Raw genomic sequence first — 25,448 nt, 5'->3', positions numbered from 1 at the left:
TCAAGGCCGGGAAAATGTGTACGAGTCGAAATAAACAGTGATGTTATGTGTTGAATATCCTCATGGTAACATTTTATCGTAACGAACATTTAAATGTAAATTAGTGTGTGTGTATATATATATATATACTTTTAAATTATTTTGGGATGCTTCCTGAAAGTATTAAAAGCATAGTAGCTGATACCGGCAATTTAATAACTTGCAAAGAACTACAGAGAAAAACTACCCAGTCACCCACAGAAGAGGTAAGGGAGCGCTAAATTATTTCCTGAATCACAATTACATTATCCATTTAATCGTTGTTTTTGTGTATTGTGGCGTTGATTAATGCCTATTATAGTTCCCATGTACTGTTACATATCACCTTCTGTGATCTAGTAATTTTAAAACTTATTATTCAATAATCAGAGGTAGAATTAATAATAATACAGCTATTTGAGAAGTGAGAACCATACATGTGGATGAAACGATTTTCTCTGACTCACCCATGATTATTAACATTAATTATGAAAAAAACGTAATACAAAAACAACAGGAAGTAGTGTTTGTATTCCTAAAAAATTGGCTTTTATATGAATTCTTAAGATTTTTAAGAATTGAAAATTTAAGAATTTAAGATTTTATGTTTTTCATCATTAAAATTTTCATAAATGTTAATAATTACGGGTGAGTAATTGTGTGTGTGTAGTGAGAACTGAGATCACTGTTTGTAAATCTAATTGAAATAATGATATTTTGAAATATGTAATCTCACTCTAAGCTTTAGGAAATTTGTTTTGTGATAATTTTGATGATTGATTGAATCAGTAAATAAAATGAATGGCTAAGGCTAAAGAAAATGGTAGCAAATAAACTAAAATGCAGAGAATTTATAAAATGTAATATATAGTTTGTCTAGTTGTGTTGATACAAAACTTATGCTTTAAAGAAATATACAAAATGACAAATATATACAGAAAGAAAAAGAAGCTGTTGGTATTAAGAAAGATTCTAAAACTTAGTTGATGTGATTATATGTATTATAACACAGAGCAGATATTCAGAGACAGTTAACAGCAGCCAAGAAGTGGAAAGTAGAGGTGATAGGTCTATTGTGGGGAATTTGATCCCAATGGCCCTGGTTAATTGTAATTGGAAAACTGTGAAAGAAAAGACAAAGACTAATAATAAATGTTTTGTAATTATATATGGAAAATATAATGCATAGCCACAAAAAAAGAAGAGTGGAAGATATTGTTGTCCAACATACATCATTAGTGATTCTTGCTATTAATATACATGTGAAACATACTAAATATCACATTACTAATATACAATCGAAAATATCTGATTATATATACAAGGTGGTTCAAAATTCCACGTACAAACTTTGAGGGGAGGTAGAGAACATCAAAATCAATCATATTATCAACATCAAATCAACCATAGGAAAGCATGACTGGAAATGCCACCCGAAAGTGATAGGTGGCGCTGTTCGCCAGCACTCCAGGTGAGCAATTGGAGCTTCCTTATTCAAGCTTTCAGCGTTGTATGAAGAACATGCGTCATTTTACAAACTCTGCCATCTCAGCATCCATAAAACGACGCACGTTCTTTGTTAATATTCTTTGTTCTTTGTTCTTCAATTAATATTGAGCTGTGGAATATTAGTTATGAGAATAATTTGATAGAATGCATCAATTTACCTCTGCATGTATTATGCAAATTTGATAAATAAACAAGAGACATGGTGTTATGATTGCAATATAGATAATGTTGAGTGTATCATGCATGATTTTTGACTTAAAACAGGATTGTTGGAACAGAATCCTGTCATAAGTCGAGTATGTAACTGTATGGGTTGGCTGTTCCATATACACTAATTGGAAAGAAGTTAAAGGACATAGGCAATTCATTGTGTCATGTAATGAGTCACACATTTGAGGCCGGTATAAATTGGAGGAATATGATGCTCCCAAGTCAGTGCAACTGTGTTCAGGCAAAATGGCTGCGAGAAGAGAACTGATGGAGTTTGAAAGAGGCATTGCGATAGGATGCCGTGTTGAAGGCGTATCTGTTTGGCAAATTGTTGACAAATTAGTCCATTTCAGGTCAACAATCAGTGATACCATACTGGGAAGGAAGCGCACAGAGTCAACTGCAAGTGTAGTGGATGACCTACCATACGAACCGAACACAACTGTAGGGTGCTATTATTTACATAATATGTAAAAACTGCAATTTGTTGGCTGACATGTTGAATGCAAAGTTCGAGGCATCGACAGGAACATGAATCTGTACAACAACAACAACAACAACATTCAGAACTGAGGCTCACAACATGGGTTTCCATGATAGAACTGCAATATATATTCCCCACATTACCCAAACGAACATGTAGCATCATCTTCAGTGGGACATGCAAGTTGGAAAGCTGTGCTATGGAGTGATGAATTGCACCACACCCTCTACCGAGCAGATGGACAGGTGTGGCAGATGCCTGGTAAATATCTCTTACCAGAGTGCATAATCCCAACTATGAAATGCAGAGGTGACTGTTTGATGGCATGGTCCTGTTTTTCCTGATTTGGTCTCAGACCTCTGTTTGTGGTGTCATGAACATTAAACTCCAAGAGGTATCTAAACATTCTGGACAATGCAATGCTTCCTACTTTGTGGCATTTCTACGGAACTGACCATTGCCTCTAGCAGCAAGACAATGAACCATGCAATAAGGTTGCTGCTGTAACCGCATAGTTTGTGGACATAAATGTCACCACACTTGACTGACCTCCACAGAGCCCTGATCTCAATCCTATTGAACATCTGTGGGATGAAATGGAGCATCAGGTCAGATCAAGGGATGCCTGCCCCACAACAGTCCATGACCCCATTGATTGCTATCATACATGTGTGGAAAATATGCCCCATAGGATTGTTGCAATCATTGCAGCAAAAGAGGGTCCTACATCTTATTAAGTGGACGCCGTGGCTGTTTGTTTCTCACAATGGTGTATGTCGACTTCTTTCTAATCAGTGTATGTACATATATACAACAATCATCCCTATTGATTTAGCATTTCTGTTTCCTGCCCAACCTTGCAGTTTTCTGAATATATCTATGTTATGCATAAATGATAGTTAACCATAAAAATAAAACTAATTATCAGCGATTATTTATGGGTCTTATGCAAACCCCCCCCCCATTCTGTTTTATCTTTTAGTTAATAGAGAGTGTCAGTACTGCTCTACAATTATTGGAGAATTGCATTCCAAAATTAACAGAGGTATGTAATAAATATGCATATTTATTTTTTATTTTAATTTGCAGTAATAAAATTACTATATTCTTGGAATACAAGTGCATAATGAATGTTATAATGGAACAAGTTCCATTAAAAATTTGTCAGATATGTATATTGTTATTATATATATTATATTGTTGCTATATTATGATCTTACCTTCAAGGAGGAACAAGACATGTTGGCTATCCCTCTAAAAGATGTAAGAGGGTTGGGTGTCTTTCAGTCAGCAGGTGTAGGAAGAAATGAATACGTTACGAGTAAATATATCTCATTCTTTCCTCCCCTCTTCCACTTTCTGTTCTATGATAATTGCTTCTATCTGGTACAAACTTCTTGTCATCTACACATCTCTTTCTTCTCCTCTTGTTTACTAGTTTCTGCAGATAGTTTGCCCATTCTTTTCTTGGCACTAGCATTGAAAAAAAAAACATAAATAAATAATAATAAAATCTGAAAGCACTGAATCATCATCCTTCTCTGGATCCATCTTAACATACACCTTGATTAAGGCCTCATGTAGTACTAAGAAATAAGGAGTCAGAATGAAATCAGGAGATTACTTATTTCAGAATGAAATAAGTAATCTCCTTATTTCATTCTGACTTCACAATTGGTGAAGAATTGTATATGGGATGGTGGGAGCAATCCTCAAAGATGTTTACTTTGGATTGGATAGTTACTAGGAGGGTTCCGCAGAATTGTGCTTTAAGGTCAGCGTTGTTTATCTTTATCCACCATAATTTGCCATATTTGCTAAAAATTATACCTAAATAGTTGAAATGTTTTACTTGTTCTATAACCTCTCTAGAATCCATTTGATACTTCATAATAAATTTGTTACAACAGTTATTCAGTTTTGGCAAAGATTCTTGAAAACGATGTACTGAATTTGTTTAATAGCGTGTTATCATCTGCAGTGACTCAATTTAATATCTTCGTTTTTGATATCAGGTTTAATGCCACTTTCCTTCATAATGTAATCCTTATGAATGGTGAATTATAGTGAAAGGCATTCATCTTAGAATGTATATAATTGAAGCTAAGCTGTTAGAACTAAAGTTCTTTAAATCTAGAATTGAAGGATGTTCAGGAAGATTTTTATATAATCCCATAGTGTATTAGCAATGTAGATGGATTAAAGTTTTTTTCTGTTTTTTTATTTTTATATTTTTTATGTTATTTTTAATTTTTACATAATCCAGAAACCCTTTTCTCAAGACCAAATGTGAATTTTTCTTCAGGTCACTTCAGACCTTTGTTAAGCAGGAAGGGTGGTCTCATACCGGGTGAAATTCATCTCCTAAAATCACGTGTAAGTGTACATGCTCTCAGCACTATTCATCATTTATTGGATCACATTATGAAGGAAAGTAGCATTAAGCATAATATCAAAATTTTAGATATTAAAATCAACTCTTTACTTTATACAGATGATGATATACTCTTAAATAAATCCTAAATGGGAGGAAGGTATTGGATTTTATGCAGTTATTAAGGGACAACTATCTATGGCAACATGTATTGGAAAATACCAGGGGGCAGAGAGTGCTGGACCTAGTAATTGCAACTGAGAATGTAGCTGTAACGAACATGACCATGTTGCCACCAATTGGTGAGAGTGACCATAAGGCCATGACTTGGGAGGTGGCTAAAGGAGTCGAATTTACAATTAAGACAAGGTACATGTGGAATTACCGGGCTGGTAAGTATGACAAGCTTAGGTGTGTGCTTGGCTCAATGCCATGGCATGTAAAACTGCAAGGGCTGGATGTTGATAGTGCATGGGAGGTGGTTAAGAACTGTTTGCAGGAGGCAATGGTTGACTGTATACCAAGAGTCCGAATAATAAATCAAGTAGGGGTTAAATGGATGAATAACACTATTAAGCTTGAGCTGCAAAAAAAGAAACAATTGTGGAGGGAATTTAAGGAGAAGGGTGACCATCAGGTGCAGGAACAGTATAAAGCTCAGGCCAGGATGGTAACAAGGGTGGTAAGAAAAGCAAAAGCAGATTACGAAAGGAAATTGGCCATGCAGGCTAAAGAGAATCCCAAACAGTTTTTTCAATATGTTGCAAGTAAAAGAAAAATGCTCATGGTAGACTGATCTTAAAAAATGCTGAGGGTAGGGAGGTAACCGAATCAGTCGATGTTGTGGAATTACTGAGCGAGCACTTTGCAAGAGCATATCATCCAGGGTGACTTTGCAGAAATGGAAGAACCAACAGCTTATACTGGAATTGTGATGAATGAAGTAGAGGAAACTAGTCTATTACAGAACCTCAATGTCAATACATCTGTGGGATTGGATGGTATACCAGCTCGTGTCGTACGTGAAGCGGCCAAAGAATTGTCAGTGCCCTTGACCATTTTGTTTAATTTGAGCCTCAGGACTGGGTCAGTCCCAAGGGGGTGGAAAGAGGGGAAAATAGTTCCACTGCACAAAGGTGGTTCCAAGGCTGCTGTTGAAAATTACCGGCCAATCAGCATAACAGGAATCATTATCAAGGTCTTAGAGAAAATAGTCAAGAGGAAAATACAAGATTGGATAGAAGAAAATGGGATACTGTATCAGGGACAGCATGGTTTTGTGAAGGGTAGGTCATGCCTCAGTAACTTGCTCACGTATTATAACACAGTGACGGCTGAACTGGATAAGGGTAATGGGTTTACAGTGATTCTACTGGACCTTGCCAAGGCCTTTGACAGGATATCACATGGAATTCTAATCAGTAAATTGCAGCATATGGGGATGGACATAGGGTTGGTGAGATGGATAGGAGGGTGGTTGACGGAGAGATATCAGAGAGTGGTTTACTCAGGAGTAGAGTCCACAAGACGGCCTGTGACTAGTGGTGTGCCACAAGGATCTGTTCTTGGACCACTGCTGTTTAATTTGTTCATAAATGATATAGGAAAGGATCTGAGAGGAACAGTTCATTTGTTTGCGGATGATGCGAAGTTGGGTAGGGCAATAGTGAATGCAGATGACGTCAAAATTTTGCAGGATGATTTGGATAGATTGGAGGTCTGGGCTAAGGAGAATGGATGTAAATTTAATGTGGCAAAATGTAAGGTTATGCATTTTGGGGTGAAAAGATTGGAGGCAGTTTACTGCATTGGTGGAACCGTGCTCCAGGAAATTGATGAGGCACGAGAATAAGGAGTGTTGGTGGATAAGGAATTGAAATTTAGGAGACACGTTGCAAAAGTGGCTAAATCAGCTCATCAAATCACTTGGTTGCTGAAGAATACGTTGACAAGCAGAGACAAGCAGGTTATTGTTCCTCTGTATCGAGCCTTGATAAGACCCCATCTCGACTACTGTGCTCAGATTTGGTCACCTAGGTTTCTTCTTGATGGGGAGGAGGTGGAGAGGATCCAGAGGCGAGTGACCAAGATGATAGCAGGTCTGTGGAATGAACCGTATGAGAACAGGTTGAGGATTTGTGGGTTGCAAAAATTGGTTGATAGGCAGAGGAGGGGAGATATGATTGAGACATTTAAATTACTGAAGGGTTTCTATAAAATTAATTCAGAAGATATTTTTGAGAACAGGGCTGGTTGTGGGAGGACTAGGGGTCATCCATGGAAACTGGGCAAAAGTGTGGTTAGTAAAGGTGTTAGAGCTGGGTTCTTTACTTTTAGAGTAGTGAATGAGTGGAATGCGCTCCCTGAGTCTGTGGTGGATGCTGTGACAGTGAATGAATTTAAGGCGAGGTATGATAGATACTGTATGAATGTCGAATAGTTGTGATGAATATGATTGGGGCCTCCCTCGATGAGTCTAATGACTCCCTGGAGTTGCCCGTAATAATAGTAATAGTAATAATAAATCCTAAATAACTGCTTTAGCAAATTTGGTATGAAAATCAGCAATAAAAAGACAAAAACTGAGGAACAGAAAATAGTGAGGAACCTGTAAACCAGGAGTGTTAAACTCATTGGACCGCAGGCCATTTGCTATTAAACTGTATCTCAAGTGGGCCGCAAAAAATTTTCGACTAAAAAAACCTGCACTAATTAGAATCGAAGGGAAGTGAAAAAATGAGTATAAATAAATTGGAAAATTAATAACAAAAATTTTATTTATTCTAAGTCATTACAAGACATATAAAATAATAGTATAATGATTATGACAACTCAAAAAAAAATAATATAAAGAATATTTTTATTATATTAATCTTTTACAATAGATAGCATTTAATCCAAATTAAACCAAAATTAAGTTTTATTTGAATAAATCAATAAATCAAATATTTATATATTTATACATTCTAAAAAAAAAAAAGTAAAATACATTCTAAACTCTCAGTAATAACCATCACAAAAATTTACAGAGCCTTTTTGTGTTTATGTTGAAATAAAATACTTCTATATCTTTTTTTTTTTTTTTTTTTTTGCGGGGGGGGGGGTCTATATTTTGGGGAATTTTTCAAATGTTACTGAAAATATTATGGGGAAAAATGATAATATTTAGGGTTAAAATATATATACTTGCATAATATAATTTATAGTAATTTAATTTCAGTATTTTTTTTTTCTCGACTCTTGACAACGTTTATTGTTAACCAGCCTGCCAAAATTTGGACTCAAAGATTGTGAGCATACGATCTTCATTATGGCAGAAAGCTTGACGTCAGTTAATCTTGATCTGTGGGCTGTTTTGTTACCTTTCATACATGAGAATAATTGTTCACATGAATAGGTGCTTCCAAAACAACACAGAATATTTGCTACAAACGTTTTGATTTCCGGATATCAAAAAAAAATCAGCTAACGCATTGTTATTCCCGTATATAGGGAGTAGATGAGACGGTTTTAGCCCAGTCTAACTTTTAGAGACTGAGTGGACAGTTCAATTTCCGGATATCAAAAAAAAAATCAGCTAACGCCTTGTTATTCCCGTATATAGGGAGTAGACGAGATGGTTTTAGCCCAGTCTAACTTTTAGAGACTGAGTGGACAGTTCAATCTTCACTGGTACCTAATCAGAGATAGCTGGCCCAAGGCTATCACTAATTAAGCGGCATGCAGTGAAGAGAGACGACTCAACAAGTGCTGTCATCTCGTGGTCGCTAACACTCGTATTTAATGTCTGAAATAATGTGGGATCTACGGTCAATTTTCTTGAGTTTATGAGACGAAAAACCCGAGTTTCCAGGGAAAAAAACCCGCTTGCCCGTGTCAGAGATCGACTAATTCGAGAACCAGTAGAAAAAAGGCTTAGAAAAATTTCTTCTAGTCGCCAACTAGATTCGAAACCAAGAAGTCTTCCTTCGTGCGGTCAAATGCTGTGGTGCGCAAATGCCACATCCACTGAGCTACACAGGCTCTATTTCGGATATTTTTGGTACACTAACTTTCTGGTATTTCGCTTTTAGAATGGAATCATTTTGGAAATCAGTAAGTTCCATTTGAATATAAATAGGAGCTTTTTCGAAATTAAAGGAAAAAGGATCTGTAAAATCTGTTCCTAGCGAATAAGTCAGCTTGTGCTCTTAGAGAATACAGAGACAAATGCAAGAATGTTAAACACTGTGTAAAACTAGCTAAACAAAAGTCATGGGAGGACTTTGGCAAGAATATAGAAAATAAATATCAAGAAGGTGGCAAAATATTCTGGAGGTTGTTGAAGAAGCTTAGGAATGGAGGAAAGACTGCTGTAAAAGGCATTAGAGATCATAAAGGTGACATGAAAATGGGAGAAAAGATATCCTTGAAGTATGGAGTAATTACTTTGAAAAACTGCTAAATGAAACAAGCAGTGATGACAGCACAGTGGTAAAAAAACACTGACCAGGCATGCAGTCAGGAATACATATCCATACTTGAAGTAGAAAAAGCTATCAAAGGCTTGAAATGTGGAAAGGCAGCAGGAGTAGATGATATTCATCAGAAAATCTTAAGTATGGTGGTATAAGAGTCTTACAGTGGCTGCACTGTATAGTTCAGAAAGCCTGGACAGAGGGACGAATTCCCAATGATTGGAGTAGAGCTCTCATAGTACCCATATATAAAAAGGGAAATAAAGCTGAATGTGAGAATTACAGAGGTATTTCCCTACTGAGTGTTCTTCCTGGCAAGATCTATGCAAGTATACTTGAGAAACGGTTGAGAAGAATTGTGGAAGAAAAGCTTGGTGAAGAACAAGCTGGATTCAGGCCAAACAGAGGCCGTCAGGATCAGATCTTCACTTTACGACAAATAGTCGAGAAAGCATGGAAATATAACAGAGATATAAGTTTTGTCGATTTGGAAAAGGCATATGACAAGAGAGAAGCTATTCAATACGCTGCAGTTATATGGTGTCAATGGGGCATTATATCAAGCAATACTTAGTCTTTATTTGAGTTGTAAGTCAGCAGTCAGAATTGAAGGAAATACAGGAAGATGGTTTAATGTTAAATCTGGTGTGAAACAAGGATGTACATTATCCCCTCTGTGATTCATTATCTATATGGATCACATTATGAAGGAAAGTGGTATTAAACATGATATCAATATTGGAGATGTTAATGTCAGCTCTTTGCTTTATGCAGATGATGTTATTCTTCTAAATAAATCCGCTACAAAACTGCAAGATTCTCTGACTAAATTGAATAACTGTTGTAATAGATATGGTATGAAGGTCAGCAATAAAAAGACAAAGAAAATGAAAATAGGCAGAATCATTGAAAAAGTCAACTGTGTTGTGAATGGAGAACCTGTGGAACAAGTAAAACATTTCAGCTACTTTGGCACGATTTTTAGTGAAGATGGTAAATTAAATATAGAAATAGGCAACAGAATCAGCAAAGCTGGTGTGGTGGGAAGTCAATTGAATAATTTCATATGGAATAAGAGAGAAATTAGTCGGAACACTAAATTAGCTGTATACAAGACAGTGTTCAAACCAGTTTTAACTTATGGATCTGAGAGCTGGGTCAGAAGTAAAACACTTGACCAAAGACTAGAGATCACAGATATGAGAGTCCTGAGAAAGATTATAGGCATGAACAGATGGCATCAATGGCAATATCATATTAAAAACGAGGATATTAGGAAAGAACTTGACATTGTCAGCATCCAGGAATGCATTAGCAGAGCTAATCTCAGATGGTATGGTCACTTAAACAGAATTGGCGAAGAAAGATTAGCAAAACAAGTGTTCTCTGCCAGGTTGGCAGCAAAACGACCCAGAGCAAGACCAAAATATAGGTGGATTGATACGGTACAAAGTGCCTTAGACGATAGAAATATAAGATCTGATAATGTTGGTGTCTTGACAAGTAACAGACTGATTTGGAGGAAAATTGTAGATAGGAAGTTAGTAATGATGTAATTTTTTTCATGTAGTATTATCATATCCTGTACACCCCTTGAGGGTACATGGCAGGAATTTGATGATGATGGTCTGTAAAAAGCGAAAAAACTTCTTCTTGCTCCTTAAAATCTTTAAATCACCTATCAAATTCTTCTTTTATCTTTTCTAGTTTGGGACAATATTGAGAAACTGTAAAACTTAGATTCTTGATGTTCAAGTGTTCACAAATAGGAAAGTAATTTAGTTGTAAGTGGAGGTTTCTGTGGTTTAGAAGTTCATAAGGCATATTCTGGTAATTGGACCACATTTTTATATTAAGCTAAAAGCACAATAAAGAAATAAAGCCCAACAAGTTTCATAAGTCGTTTACTTGCATCTTCAGGCGTAAAGGGTAACTTAAATTTTAAAACAACAAAAAAGAGAAAATATTCAAAAATAGTTCATACTATACAGTTGTAGCCATCTGACTGTTCATAAAATCGAAAAATCAGAATGCAGATTCAAAGCAGTGCTAAGGTTAAACAATGCTGGATGATGCCATGTTCTGTTATTCACATTCATAATGTCCAAGGTCTGACTGAGATATATTTTTTTTATCAAAGCTGACCAAACTTGGTGTAGAATTAAGCCTTGGTTTTTATTACATTGTGTTGGAATTCTAAGCATGTTTGCAGCTTCTTTAAATTTCCTTATGTAACAGTTTTTTTCTATGTAAGGCATGTTTGTTTTCTGCCAGAGAGTACATTGTGGCTGGTGGAAGTGGTAGGGAAAGCTAGACCTGATTTGTGTTCTCTTCTGTTTTGCACATCCTTTTGGTGTTCATTCATGTATATTTCCCCAGATCTTCCTGTCTGTCCTACGTAGCGGATGCTGCAAGAACAATAAATTTTATAAACACCTGGTATTTTTAAAGGATGATGTGGAGATTTCAGGGGATGTAGAAATCTTGAAATTTTTTCCATCGGCAGAAAGGCTACTTTGATGTTATGTTTGTTTAGTAATTTAGCCATCCTGTCTGTAACATTCTTGATATATGGAGGCGTGATAGCATTTTTGAAATCTTGTTTCTGTGAGATGCTTGTTGGAGGTGTGTGGAGGATTTTTTAATAGTCTTGGGTTCATAACCATTTTTTTTTGAGGATCTGTGTTAAATATTCCAATTCTTCATTTCTCTGTTTTTCTGTGCTGGAAATATTATAAGCTCTGTCCCTCAGGGTTTTATTAGACCTATTTTTTGCGAAGGGTGGTGGTGTGAGGCTGCATTAAGAAATCTTCCTGTGTTGATGGGTTTTCTATATATTGAGAAAGAAAGTATATTATCTTTTTCATTGACTTCTAATAGGATCTTCTTGTTCTAAAATAAATTTTATATTCTTATGTAAGTTATTCAGGTAATCTTAATCTTTGAAAGCTATGAGTTCATCTGTTGTTCCTGGCCATATGATGAAAATATTGTCTACATAGCATAGCCACATTTTTGTTTTTTTTATGATAATTGATTAAAGCATTATTTTCAAAATTTTCCATAAATAAAATCATTTAAAACGGAATATTTTAAAAAGTAATTTTGAATATTCTGTTTTAAATGATTTTGAAACAAAAATAACTTACATCTAAAACTTGCCAGTGCATCATACATGTGTGTTATTAACTGATCTTTCTCCTGAAGTTTGACATTTAAATCATTCAAATGTCCTGATATATCAGCTAAGAATGCTAGATCTTGTACCCATGTCTGATCATTAAGAAATGCAACATCATAATTTTTCATTTCTAGGAGCAGTTTGATCTCCTCTAAAAGTAAAAACAAAAAGGTTTTTAGAACCTTATGACAAGATAACCAACGAATCTCTGTGTAATAAGGTAGCTCTTCAAATTCACTCTCCAAGTCTTTTAGAAATTGTGCAAACTAACGGTGATTGAGGCCTCTGGATCGGATTTAGTTCACAGTATTTGTCACAGGAGTATGCTGCTCATTTCCAATATTTGGAGCACAGGACCTGCTGAAGAATGATGCAGTGGAAAGATTGCAGTTTTGGAATGTCTGGATACATTTCCTTTAACTTTGCTGCAAGTCTTGACACAAAACCTTTTTTTTTTTTGCCTGTCATTGCTGGAGCACCATTGGTTGTCACTGCTACGAGCCTGTTCACAAGAAGTTTGTATTTTCCAAAATGACCCACATGGTGTTGAAAATGTCTTCCCCTGTAGTAGTTCCATGGATGGGAATCATTTCCAAGAACTCTTCGGTAATATTCATATTGTCATCGCAAGCCTGAAGAAACAAAGCAACTTGAGCCACATTTTGAATATCGAAACTTTTGTCAAGTGCAATTGAAAAGCACTGTACGTTTGCGGATATTTCTTGCAACTTGTCACGCAGATCATCCGCCATTTCGGTTATTCTTTCGATCACGGTATTTCTGGAAAAAGAAATATCGTGAAATGCTTGCACATTTTTGGGAACATGTTTTCAGCTGCTTTTATCATACACTCCTTAACCAAGGAACCATCACTAATAGGTTTGGAATGTTTCACCAATAAATAGCTGATTTCATACCTGGCTCTCACTGCTGATTCATTATCTTTCATAATTTTTGAAAATACTTGTTGACTCTGAAGTGAATTCTTGATACTTTTTAATTTTTCTTCTCTCAGTTTACCCTCAAAGAGTGAATATTTATGAATTTTATCGTAGTGCCTTTTTATATTATATTCTTTGGCGACAGAAATTCTTTTGTTACGAATATTGCATACAATTTTGTCCTTTGTTGGTGCAGAAGTAATTCAATTCCCATTTTTCTTGACATTTTCTACCCTCATCAGTAATTTTTCTTTTTCTTGTTGGCTTTGAAAGCGACATTGCCTTGGAGAATAAATATATTATTAATATTATTAACAATTTTTATAAAAATGTTTGGATAAAAACACACAAAACTGTAGACCAGTGCACGATACTATTGCAAATAAAAATAAAAAATAATAATAAAAGGGATTCTCTCACTGCTAGGTTGTCGTTGAATCGTGTTGGCGCACTGGCTTCAAAGATCACTGATTGACTGTAGCAGCAATTATAAACTCATAGCTGGATTCATATGAGTGCGTATGCTGCACATCATGTGAACAGCTGGTAGCCAATAGAATTCAACTTTTTCAGCACGCTACCAGCAGCGTGCTATAAATTAACAATGAAAGCATAAATATAGTTTACGATTGATTAGGATCGGATCTAACATTGCAATTGCGACATGAATTTTTATTATAGCAGATTGTTGCATCCATATTGTAACTATAAATGTTGTGTGAAAACAAATAAATCGATACCATATTTAATCAAATATAACTCGCTTTTTTCCTCCCAAATTAAAGCTAAAAAATCATGGTGCGAGATATATGTGGGAATTTTTAGAAACTAAAGTTTTCAGAAAAAAAACTGAAAATGGGGATGACTTATGAAGCATCTCCTCTTCGTTATAGCTACTTCAGGCCTCGAGAGCGGTTTCCTTGTGTGCATTGTCAAAGTCATCTGTCCAGATAGTGTCATCTTCTTTCCCATTGTTACAAGTAATTTACAAGATTTTAGATACGTAATGAACATCCTTTACGAATGTCTGAGAAGTGAAAGAAGAACGTGAAATAGACATCAATGGTAGACCAATAGAGATAGAACAGCTATGAAGATGTGGATGTGATTGGTGTGGTATTAACAAAAGATCGCATTACCAAAACACGAAGTCAAGCCGACATTTTTGAGCTGAAATGCTAATTCTCTTCAACCAAATTCCATAATATCTGAAACTGTCATAACAATATTCACTCTTAGTTTTAACATGTTTATGAATTTTATTGCAGCTTTGTGTTTGAGTTAGTGGGTGCACTCACACACATCTAACTAAAAACAATAGATTTTAGATACTGTGTTTGCCAGTGCAACATATGGTTTTGCTCGAGTCTAAACAGCATGGTTAATGTGGGAGGAGACACATCCCTGTACTATATTCAGTGGTACAATAACACTACTTGTTTTTCTTGCATCTGCAGTATAGTGGCAGTTGGAGAAGGCATGTTGTTTACCACGGAGAGCGAGTTATCATCCCGAAGTGAAAGTGGTTAAACTTTATTTTCGTGTGTGATGTATATGCAAAACCTTTTAATTTCTTTATTCATAAAGTAAAATCATGGTACAGGGGCGTGAGCCATGTGAGGGCAACTTATATTCGAGTAAATACGGTATTTCTGTTTTATTATAAAAAGCAACATCCTTTTTTTTTTCATCTTTCCTTGAGGCGTTGGGGACTGCACACGGTCTGCCAGTTTGATACCCCTGCTGTAAACTATCAACTGCATTCTCAGCTTGAATTCAAAGAAGTCGACCCATAGAGAAAAATGTTGCCTTTCATTAAGCACAGAAAAAAAGCTAGAAATTGTCAGACCATAAAAAATGGAGATTCTAGAAACATTAAAATGATGAAACATAAAAGAAACATTGAACTTATTCTTCTATTTCACCAGTTCTTTATTTATTCATTTTATTTTCTAATGACTGAGTGAAAATATTACAAAATAAATTACTCTTCTCTGAGAAATTAACTTATATAATAACAAAAATGGATTATAAAGATTTCATTTCTATACCTTATATGAATGAAGTTTGACATGGACATTGCAATTTTTAAAACAAGCAAACATTAGAATTGCTTTCATACCACTCCACACTTTACAGAATTTTCTGTTTGCCTAACAATAGCCTTTCTCTTGAAAAACATTCTGAAGTATACAAAATTCCATGGGCTTCCAGCAGAGCATATATTGCTCAGACTGGGAGAAGTTTCGAAATCCACACAAAGGAAATCTGAAGTGAAAAAGAAACAATAAGATACAAGCAACCTCAATTTCATATATTTCAAATACTCTGGATTAGAGATAGTTGTTGGAAGTTTTTTCACTTGGTTATACTATAAATTAAAAATACCAAGAAATTATATACTTGGCTTAATCCTTTATTATTATTAACATTTGACCTCCAAGGAGTTAGACTCGTCATGGGAGGTACACATTGCACACAATACTCATCCAACCGTACTTTAAACTGATTCAATGTGTCTACACCCACAACACACTCAGGCAATGCATTCCACTCACCAATCACTCTACATGCAAAGAACCTATTCTTGTCTCCTCTGTACACACCCTCCTTATACAGTTTCCAGCAATGGCCTCTTGTTCTACTCCCCTCTCCCATTCTATGAAAAATCTCTTCCATGTCGACCCAATAACAACCCCTGACTAGCTTATATGTCTCAATCATATTCCCCCCCCCCCTTCCTCCTGTTCACGAAGCTCTGCAACTTACATTCTCTCAATCTGTCCTCGTACTCCACATTCCAAAGACCACTGACTACTTTTGTGAATCTTCTCTGGACCCTTTCTAACATATCCTATTTTTTTCTCTTTATCCAAGCGTAAGCAAACTTTGTTTACTTACACTTGGGTCAAAGCTATATAACTGAGAGGAGACCTCCACATAGCCTTTAAAGGAATGCGGAGGACCGATCAGGGCTTCTGACCTGATGTCCAATCCTCACCTTCTCGTGGTACATTCTGTTAGGTATCTTCCTGGATATTGAACGAACAAAGATGGGCTGGCAGTTTGAGATTTAGCCAACCAAATTGTATTCTTATTGGCTTAAACCAGAATAAAAAATGATGGTACAACACCACAGAATTTTATACTGGTTGAGTCATTCCCCAGTTAAACAAGCCCCCCCCCCCCTCATTGTTTTTGCCAGGGAACCAGGGCAAACAGCAAATAGTCAGCTACTGGAACAAACCCTAAAACCCACCTCAACTCAATATGACCAGAGTTCAAGATCGGTACTATCAACATAAGTTGCCATTTAGGCTTCTTATGGAGCTAGCTGAGGAATTGGATAAGTAGACAATTGATATAATAGGGGTGACTGAAACAAAAAAGGTAAAATCTGGTGAGATCTTTTTGAGCAATGAATACAAAATGTTATATTCAGGCAATGACAATTAAGGAAAAGGAGTAGCCATAGTATTCAATACTAAATATGAGGCTAGTCTTCCTGAATGGCAGGCAGTCTCAAGTAGAGTGATGTGGGCAAATGTGAGAATGGGGAACTAGACAGTAAGACTTATTTGTGCCTATGGTCCCACAGAAGGTTCTACTGAGGTAGAAGTAGAGAAAATTTTTGAGGCTTTAGAGAAAGCAACTGACACAATGAAAAAGGAAAAGTTGGTCGTTGTTGGGGATCTAAATAGCAGAGAAGGAAATGATTGTCAGGTGTACAAAAATATTTTGGGAAAATTTGGAGAAAAGAATAAAGCTAATAATAATGGTAAATACCCGTGGAATTTCTGCCCAGGACATGAATTGGTTATTACTAACATAATGTTCCAACATAAAAATGTGCACAAATTCACATGGAGAGAAGACGCAATGAATAAGAAAAGTCTCATTGACTATGTTAGTGTTTATAGTGATGTTTTCTCCCTGTCCCTGGTGCAGGACACCAGAGTGTACAGAGGATTTGAAATTGGAAGTGATCACCATTTAGTCTTGAGCAGAATAAAATTGAATTTCATATTGAAAAGAATAACATGTAAGAAAGTTTTAAAGCAAATAAAAGTTGAGCAGCTGTCAGATGTGAAATGTAGACTAAAATACACAAACATGATTGAAAAAAAAATTAAAAAGTTTGAGAACATGAAGCAAACATTGGAGATTCAGTAGCAAACCCTGAAGAAAACACTGACTGATTCAGCCAGAGAAGCATGTGGTGAGGTTGTCTGTAGAAAAATCAGAACTCCATGGTAGACACAGGAAGTTAAAGAGACAATGAAAGAAAAGAAGAAAGCATATCAAAACTTCCTGGCAAATAAGTCAGCTTGTGCTCTTAGAGAATACAGAGACAAATGTAAGAAAGCTAAACACTCTGTAAAACTAGCTAAACAAAAGTCATGGGAGGACTTTGGTAAGAACATAGAAAATAAATATCAAGAAGACGGCAAGATATTCTAGAGGTTGTTGAAGAAGTTCAGAAATGGAGTGCAGTAAAAGGAATTAGAGATGATAAAGGTGACATGAAAATAGGAGAAAAAGATATCCTTGAAGTATGGAGTAATTACTTCGAAAAATTGCTAAACGAAACACTCACCAGGCATGCAGTCAGGAATACATATCCATACTTGAAGTAGAAAAAGCCATCAAAAGCCTGAAATGTGGAAAGGTAGCAAGAGTAGATGATATTCAACCAGAAATGCTCAAGTATGGAGGTATACAGTGGTTGCACTGCATATACCTGGACAGAGGGACAAATTCCCGATGATTGGAGTAGAGCTCTAATAGTACTCATATATAAAAAGGGAAATAAAACTGAATGTGAGAATTACAGAGGTATTTCTCTACTGAGTCTTCCTGGCAAGATTTACGCAAGTATGCTCGAGAAACGGTTGAGAAGGGTTGTGGAAGAGAATCTTGCTGAAGAACAAGCTGGATTCAGGCCAAATAGAGGTTGTCAGGATCAGATTTTTACTTTACAACAGATAATTGAAAAATCATGGGAATATAAAAAAAATCTGTATTTAAGTTTTGTAGATCGGGAAAAGGCATATGACAAGATTCCATGAGAGAAGCTATTCAAAACGCTACAGTTATATGGTGTCAATGGAACATTATATCTTGCAATACTTAGTCTTTATCTGAGTTGTAAGTCAGCAGTTAGAATTGAAGGGAGTGCAGGAAGGTGGTTTAATGTTAAATCTGGTGTCAGACAAGGATGTACGTTATCCCCTCTGTTATTCATTGTCTATATGGATCACATTATTAAGGAAAGTGGTATTAAACCTGATATCAAAATTGGAGATGTTAATCTTAGCTCTTTGTTTTATCTAGATGATGTTATACTTCTAAATAAATCCGCTATAAGTCTGGAAGAGTCCATGACTAAATTGAATAACTGTTGTAGTAGATATGGTATGAAGGTCAGCATTAAAAAGACAAAGACAATGAAAATAGACAGAAACACTGAAAATATCAACTGCCTTGTGAATGGAGAACCTATAGAACAAGTAAAACATTTTAGCTACTTAGGCACGATTTTTAGTGAAGATGGGAAATTAAATATGGAAATAGACAACAGAATCAACAAATCTGGTATGGTAGGAAGTCAACTGAATAAATTGATATGGAGTAAGAGAAAAATTAGCCAAAACACTAAATTAGCTGTATACAAGACAGTATTCAAGCCAATTTTAACTTATGGATCTCAGAGCTGGGTCAGAAGCAAAACACTTGACCAGTCTAATGACTGCAAATATGAGAGTTCTGCAAAAGTTTAGGGGAACGAACAGATGGCATCAATGGCAATATCATATTAAAACAAGGATATTAGGAAAGAACTTGCCACTGTCAGCATCCAGGAATGTGTTAGCAGATCCAATCTCATTTGGTATAGTCACTTAAACAGAATGGAAAGGAAAGATTAGCAAAACAAGTGTTCTCTGCCAGGTTGGCAGGAAAAATACCCAGAAGAAGACCAAGATATAGGTTGATTGATACAGAAAAAAAGTGCCTTAGAAGATAGAAATATAAGATCTGATAATTTTGGAGTCTTGACAGGTAACAGACTGATTTGGAGGAAAATTGTAAATAGGAAGTTAGTAATGATGTAATTTTTTCATGTATTACTATCGTATCCTGTAGATTCCTTGAGGGTATAAATCAGGAATTTGATGCTGATGATGACCTTTTGGCTACTCGTATGTGAAAATATGACTTCTACATTACTTGAACCTTAGTATCACCTCTGATGAGACATCAGTAATGATTGAAACCGGTCTGTGTGGTGACCCTTCCCATAATGCATACCATTATACATATCTGCAAGGATGTGTACTTTGCATTATGGGATACTAAGGCAAGTGATGTGAAGTCCTTAGCATCTATATATGAGTTGCCCAGTCCTGAAAATACTTCAGGCACAAACTTTGTTTGCTTACACTTGGATAAAGTATTAAGCCAAGTATATAATTTCTTGGTATCTTTAATTTATAGTATAACCAAGTAAAAAAACTTCCAACACTGAGTACAACTTCTCACACTTTAAGAAACATCTCAAGTGGCTACATTCTTTCTCTTTAATCACTTGTCTACACATGGCACTGTGGCATTATAGGTCTTATGATCTTTCATGTGTGGGGTCAACTTAAAGGCAAACATAATTCCATAAGTCCTACTGACTTATTAGCAATATGGCCAAACCAATACACATACCATGAAACATCCTCTCATCGTTTTTATTTATTTTTTTAATTAATTTTGTTTCTTTATTTTTTCATAAATATTTATACTCACATATTCTTTTTAGATAAATTTATTACATTACAACTAACTATCCAATTCTCATAACTGTCATGATACCGTCCCTCTACACACTTAATGTTCTCTGCATATTCTTGACTTGATTACATGTATTAAATACCTTGGTGAGTAAATCTGGGAACCATAATCCAATGTTGATCTGAATTAAAACTTGTATAGCAGTATTATTACTGCCTTTCTATTACAAGTTGAGCTTCGTTAGTTAGTCCTACAATCTGTAGGCCAACTTCATTCTTCAGCTTAAATTCACTGTTGACCAAATTACTCAAATCATTGTATTAATTTTGGTCAATTTTTTCTAAAGCCTATCTATTGTTACACCCTGATACCTTAAGAATGTAGAATTCCCAGTTATCATGGTGTAACATGAAGAGAAAATAAAATAAAACCCCTGTATAAAAGCTAATAGATGAATTATTTAGAAGAAAAAAAAAAATTCTTGCATCCAAGTAAAATATATATAAAAAAAGTGTTTGAAGAACTAAATAATAAAAGAAGGAAAATATTACAGTTGTGATATAAAACAATTAGCTAAGTAAAACAGAAAAGATTAGTAATAAGAAATTGTATGTGAGAGGCTAGAGATTAAAATATCAAGTAAATTCTTAAAAATTTGGAAGGGGGATTAATTTAGAGGCTAGCAAAAGAAAAACAATAGACTATCGCTCAGGGTCAATTCCCGGATTTGAGACATTGTCACGGGCTTGCCGACCAAAGGATGTTTGGCAGAAAAACACCACCCTAATTGGTCGGTGAAGTCGAATCAAGTAAGGGGCGGAGAAAAGAAATTAAAGTGGGTGCCATAAGGGGTGAAGGTATAAAAGAGTTAGGAAACCCCCCCCCCAAAGAGGCTTTTTTCCCGGATAGTTTCTTCACGAGCTCCTTCGTATAGGTTTCATGTGGTTTTCCTGAGTGGCGGGATTGGAGTTATCTCCGTCGTCACAACAGGGAAACAAAAGTGAGCGGGATTTCAATTCCGTATTTCCTATGGTAAGAAATGAGGGATGCGATTTAGCTAAGGAAAGAAGGTATTGTCTAAGTGTTTCATCGTCCAGTGAAAAGGAAATCTGTAAAGAAGTCGGTGTCCAAGTGGCGAGTTTCACAGCCATGGTATAGATGATTCTAAAGTGTTATTAATTCAACTATGAAGAGTTAAGTACATGTGTAGAGGCTTAAGTGCTGTGAGGACATCATGTTGGAGGCTTAATGGATTTTTTACAACACTCAAAAAGAATTAAAATAGAATTTAATACTTCCTATATTTCGTCCTAGTCACTAGGACATCTACGGGGATTCCAAAAACAATTAATGTAACATATACACAAATAACAAACAATACTAAGCCCAACCACGTGGGTGACACTAAAGTCCTATCTAGGTAGAGCGCCCTCTAAAGGCAGTAGTAGGTGGCCTGGAATGTATGGTGGGAACTCTGGTGATGAGTGTTTCCCAAATCTTCGGAAGCTTAATGCAACCATATTTATTGAGATTTGGTTGGTTTTTGAGAGCTGCTGCTGCTTCTAAGAAAAGTCTCTCTTTCTTGAATTTGCTGTGGTGGAGCATGGTGGTTTTCTTCCATGATACCCTGTGGGTGGTGTCCAAAATATGGTCAGCCAAGCCTGAATAGCCATAGTTGTGTTTGAAGATGTAAGACTTGTGTTCCTCTAGACGGATGGATGCTGATCTGCCTGTCTGTCCAAAGTACGCCAGCTTACAGGAACAGGGTACTTTGTAAACTCCAGGCAGAGAGAGAGAAGGGAGCTGATCTTTCGTAGAACGGATAAGGGTAGCCAGTTTGCGGTGGGGCTTATATGCTGTGTGTAGATTGTACTGTTTTAGTATCTTGGCTATTTTTTCGGATGTGCCACGGATGTAGGGTATGGTGATGGCATTTTTAAATTCTTGTTGGCAAGAAGGACGGGGAATGGGGGAGGAGTTGATTATTTTTTTGATACTGTGATTGCTGTAGCCATTGGAGAGGAAAGTGCTGTGTATGTGGTTAAGCTCAGTAGTGAGGGCGGTTCCACTGGAACAAAGATTGTGGGCTCTCTTGGTAAGAGTTTTAATAATGCCATATTGTTGAGAGGGGTGGTGGTGGGAGAGTTTGTGAATGTATCTGCCTGTGTGTGTGGGTTTTCTGTATACAGTGAAGGTAAATGTAAGTGTATATATTATGAAGAGTTAAGATCGCATAAGCACAGTTCAGTGCCAAAAGAACTTAGGAGTAACAGATTATAGGAGAGATCATACCAGGATTGTTCAATTGGAAAAAGGTAGAGGCCAGTATAGAAAACTGAAGACAAAAAGGTACTGTAAAAATCTCGTGTTAACTGAAAATCGTCTGTAATTGTTATCATTATTCTATTACTGAACTGTTGAAGAAACTAAGAAAATTATACTAGGACTTTAGTACATGACTGATTATGTTGAAAGTAGTAAGCTTGCTAATATTAACATTATATAAATAATTCATGTGTCCTGAGAATTATACATGTGTATTGTAACATATAGGGAAGTTTTAAATGTCAAAGTTGTTAGTACAGTAAAAGGATAATTTAATCTACGTAATTTTAGATAGTAAAATAGAGTGAGTTGATCATATATGTCCATGTGCTACAGCATATAGCGCATATTCAGACTAATATAGGGTTAACTAATGTGTTAATTAGATAAGGGATTTTACTTATGATTTTATGTGTTGAATTTGTTATGGCGGCATGATCGTAATACCCATATAGGATCATAGCCAAGTTACTTGTGATAAGCTAATGCTAATTTGTAAATGTTTTCTTACTATTGAATTGAATTATATTAGAAATTGAATTGTACCATACTAATGAGTTTAATAAACCTTTGTTCATTGATAAAACAGTTGTCTGAAATTGCTGCCCAATGCACCACTTGAAAAACGTACGAACCTAATCACGCGGGAAATTAATGTGTTAAAAAACGAGATAAAGTGTCACGACTGCAATATTGTTTCACATTCAGACATATTTTAGTAATTGCTCCTTGTTTTTGTATTTAATATCTCAAACTAAATGTCCCAAAAGGTGCAGCATAATATAAATATTAGGGACACTAAGGGGAGAAATAACTTAAATATTTGTATTTTGGGGTGATATCTCATACATAGATAAAGGTTGAATATAGACAAGCAAAATTTCACTAGATAGAATAATAATCATAAATTGGGACACAACACTATGTAACTTATGTCCACCTAATCCTTCTTATTAAATCAGATATACTTGCATTTGTTCACATTAAATGTTAAATTCCACTTTTCTGTTCCCTCTTTCTACATTTTCAGAATAATCAGTTGTCATCCAGACAATTGCCTAGTTTGCCATCAGCCAAGAGAGAAATTTTACTCTTAATATTTGAATCAAAATCATTTATGAATATACAGTATTATTATTAGTATTATTATTACAACAATTTGCTTGGAGTCAGCAGAATCATTGTGAGAGGTCTCACTAAATGGAAAACATATCTATCAAAGTGCATCTTAAATTCATTCATGCTCCCAGCATTCATAATGCATTCCAGCAGTACATTCCACTCATCAACCTTTCTCCATATAAACAAATCTATTCCTCACTCCCCTCTTCACTACACCTTTGCAGAACTTCTTGGGATGGCCTCTCATTCTTTCCCCTCATCTTCTGTTTTTTTTTTTTTTATATATATGTATATATATATATATATATATATATATAAATCTGATAAAATCTTAACTTAAACTTCTTTCATATCACCTCTTTTTCTGCCCATTTACCAAGAAGTTATAAACTATATCGATACCCCATGTGTCAAGGGTGTCTTTGAATGAATCTCCAAATGACTTAACTTCATTGGTCTGAGTGTCCATTTAATAAACTTTCCTCCCTTCTGAGTTCTGCAAAGGATATACTTCCTCCTTTCCCTACTTGCTGTTTATCAAATTTCTGCACCTATGGTCTATTGCACTTTGGCCAGACCAACAGATTTGTTGCTGTTCATCATGATGAATATCTAGACCAGTGGTTCTTAACTTTTTAGTTGCGTCCCCTAAGTATCCTAAAATATTTTTGCGGTCCCCTAGTTTGTAGGAACATAATAATCAAAATAATAATTGATTTTTTAAAAAAATACTGGTTTTACTTTCTGATTATAATGACAAAAAAAATCAGAAAACAGAAATCAATTTACTTAAATTTTATGTAAAAACTTTACTGTATTTATATTTAGGAAATCAAATAATGTTCTTTCTTTGCTCATTTTAAGAAATTAAGGGGTAAATTTTAAGAAATAACAAATCAGTATTACGGCACTGAAAGTTTCAAAAAGTAAATACTTTGCAACAACGTTAAGTTCTATGCATTTGTACTAGTATCGTTTAAAACTTCAGAGAATCACTTCTGTCACACATTCACACATCCAGTAGGCAGTGTTGCCAGCAGCGAAAAGTCGACTTTCACCACAAACTACTGCATAAAACTGCATAATTCAGATTACTAATACAAAACAATACAAGTTTGAAACAAAGTAAAATAAAGAGCAGAAAATAATTATTTTAAGAGATTTCAAAATTTTAAAAACTAGAAACGTTCTATAAATTTTCTGCAGCAGCCCCCCCCCCCCACACACACACTTAGGGGGCCTTGTCCCACCAGTTAAGAATCACTGATCTAGACTATTAGATTCCACGGGATGGAATAGTCTGGACTTGTTGAACATGCCTATCTCCACCAACACATATGATTCTTTGGAAAAAGTCTTTTCTACTTTGCTACCTTGTCCCATTCGAAATAATTATGATGGGTTTAAGTTATCCCCTTTCTGGGAAATTGTTCCTCTTTACATAGCCCTCCCTAGCTATTATTTTATTTTATTTATTTATTTATTTTGCTATATATATATAAAAATGTTGTTAGGACTTTAGTTTGGACAATGCTGCTCCACTTTATTCATGAATGTCTGGCTCATTGTTGGCCTTCATTATGTTATTTGTGCCTTGTTTAATTTGAATTCATTCTGAAGTGCCTTTGATACTGCTTGCGTAAAAATTTTATACAATTAAAATTCTAACACAAGTGTTCCTTTGTGTAAATTTTTATTTGGACAGAATAAATAATGTATACCATTGGCATTGTTAGATATAGCTCATGACACAATCATCATCATGTGTCGTCTCGTCCAGGAGGTTGACTACCATGATATGACTCATGGTTGACTATGGGCATAATGATAATGTGGTGAGGACGCTATCTCTTCCACATTTGTTTTAAGTATTCATGGCTGTAATCCATTTGTGTTTGTCGGGCTGGTTTTCCTGTTCTAATGGATGAAAAACCCTCTACCTCCATATGAGACCAGATAAAAGTTCCTCATGCCATGGAAGGGAATTGAACCCAGACCTTTCCAACCAAAGGGCTTCGTCTATATTGACTGAGCTACGGATGCTCCT

The 25,448-nt window shown here is 35.5% G+C and overlaps 1 protein-coding gene across 1 annotated transcript in view; it reads left to right on the top strand.

Moving 5' to 3' along the window:
- Gclm (Glutamate-cysteine ligase modifier subunit) overlaps window positions 1-25,448 on the top strand; it is a 78,216-nt gene continuing 52,768 nt past the window's right edge. The window contains exons 1-2 of the mRNA XM_090396586.1: window positions 1-245; window positions 3,204-3,266. Of these exons, the coding sequence (XP_090252712.1) occupies window positions 147-245; window positions 3,204-3,266 (162 nt within the window). The 5' untranslated portion in view covers window positions 1-146. The remainder of the gene's footprint in view (window positions 246-3,203; window positions 3,267-25,448) is intronic.

Source organism: Typopeltis vanoorti, chromosome 8 (genome assembly GCF_054136105.1).
Source record: "Typopeltis vanoorti isolate ZY-2024b chromosome 8, IOZ_Tvanoo_1.0, whole genome shotgun sequence".
In the NCBI taxonomy this organism is placed as follows: Eukaryota; Metazoa; Arthropoda; class Arachnida; order Uropygi; family Thelyphonidae; genus Typopeltis; species Typopeltis vanoorti.
Note: the sequence above shows the minus strand (reverse complement) of the source record. Positions and strands in the feature narration are given on the sequence as shown.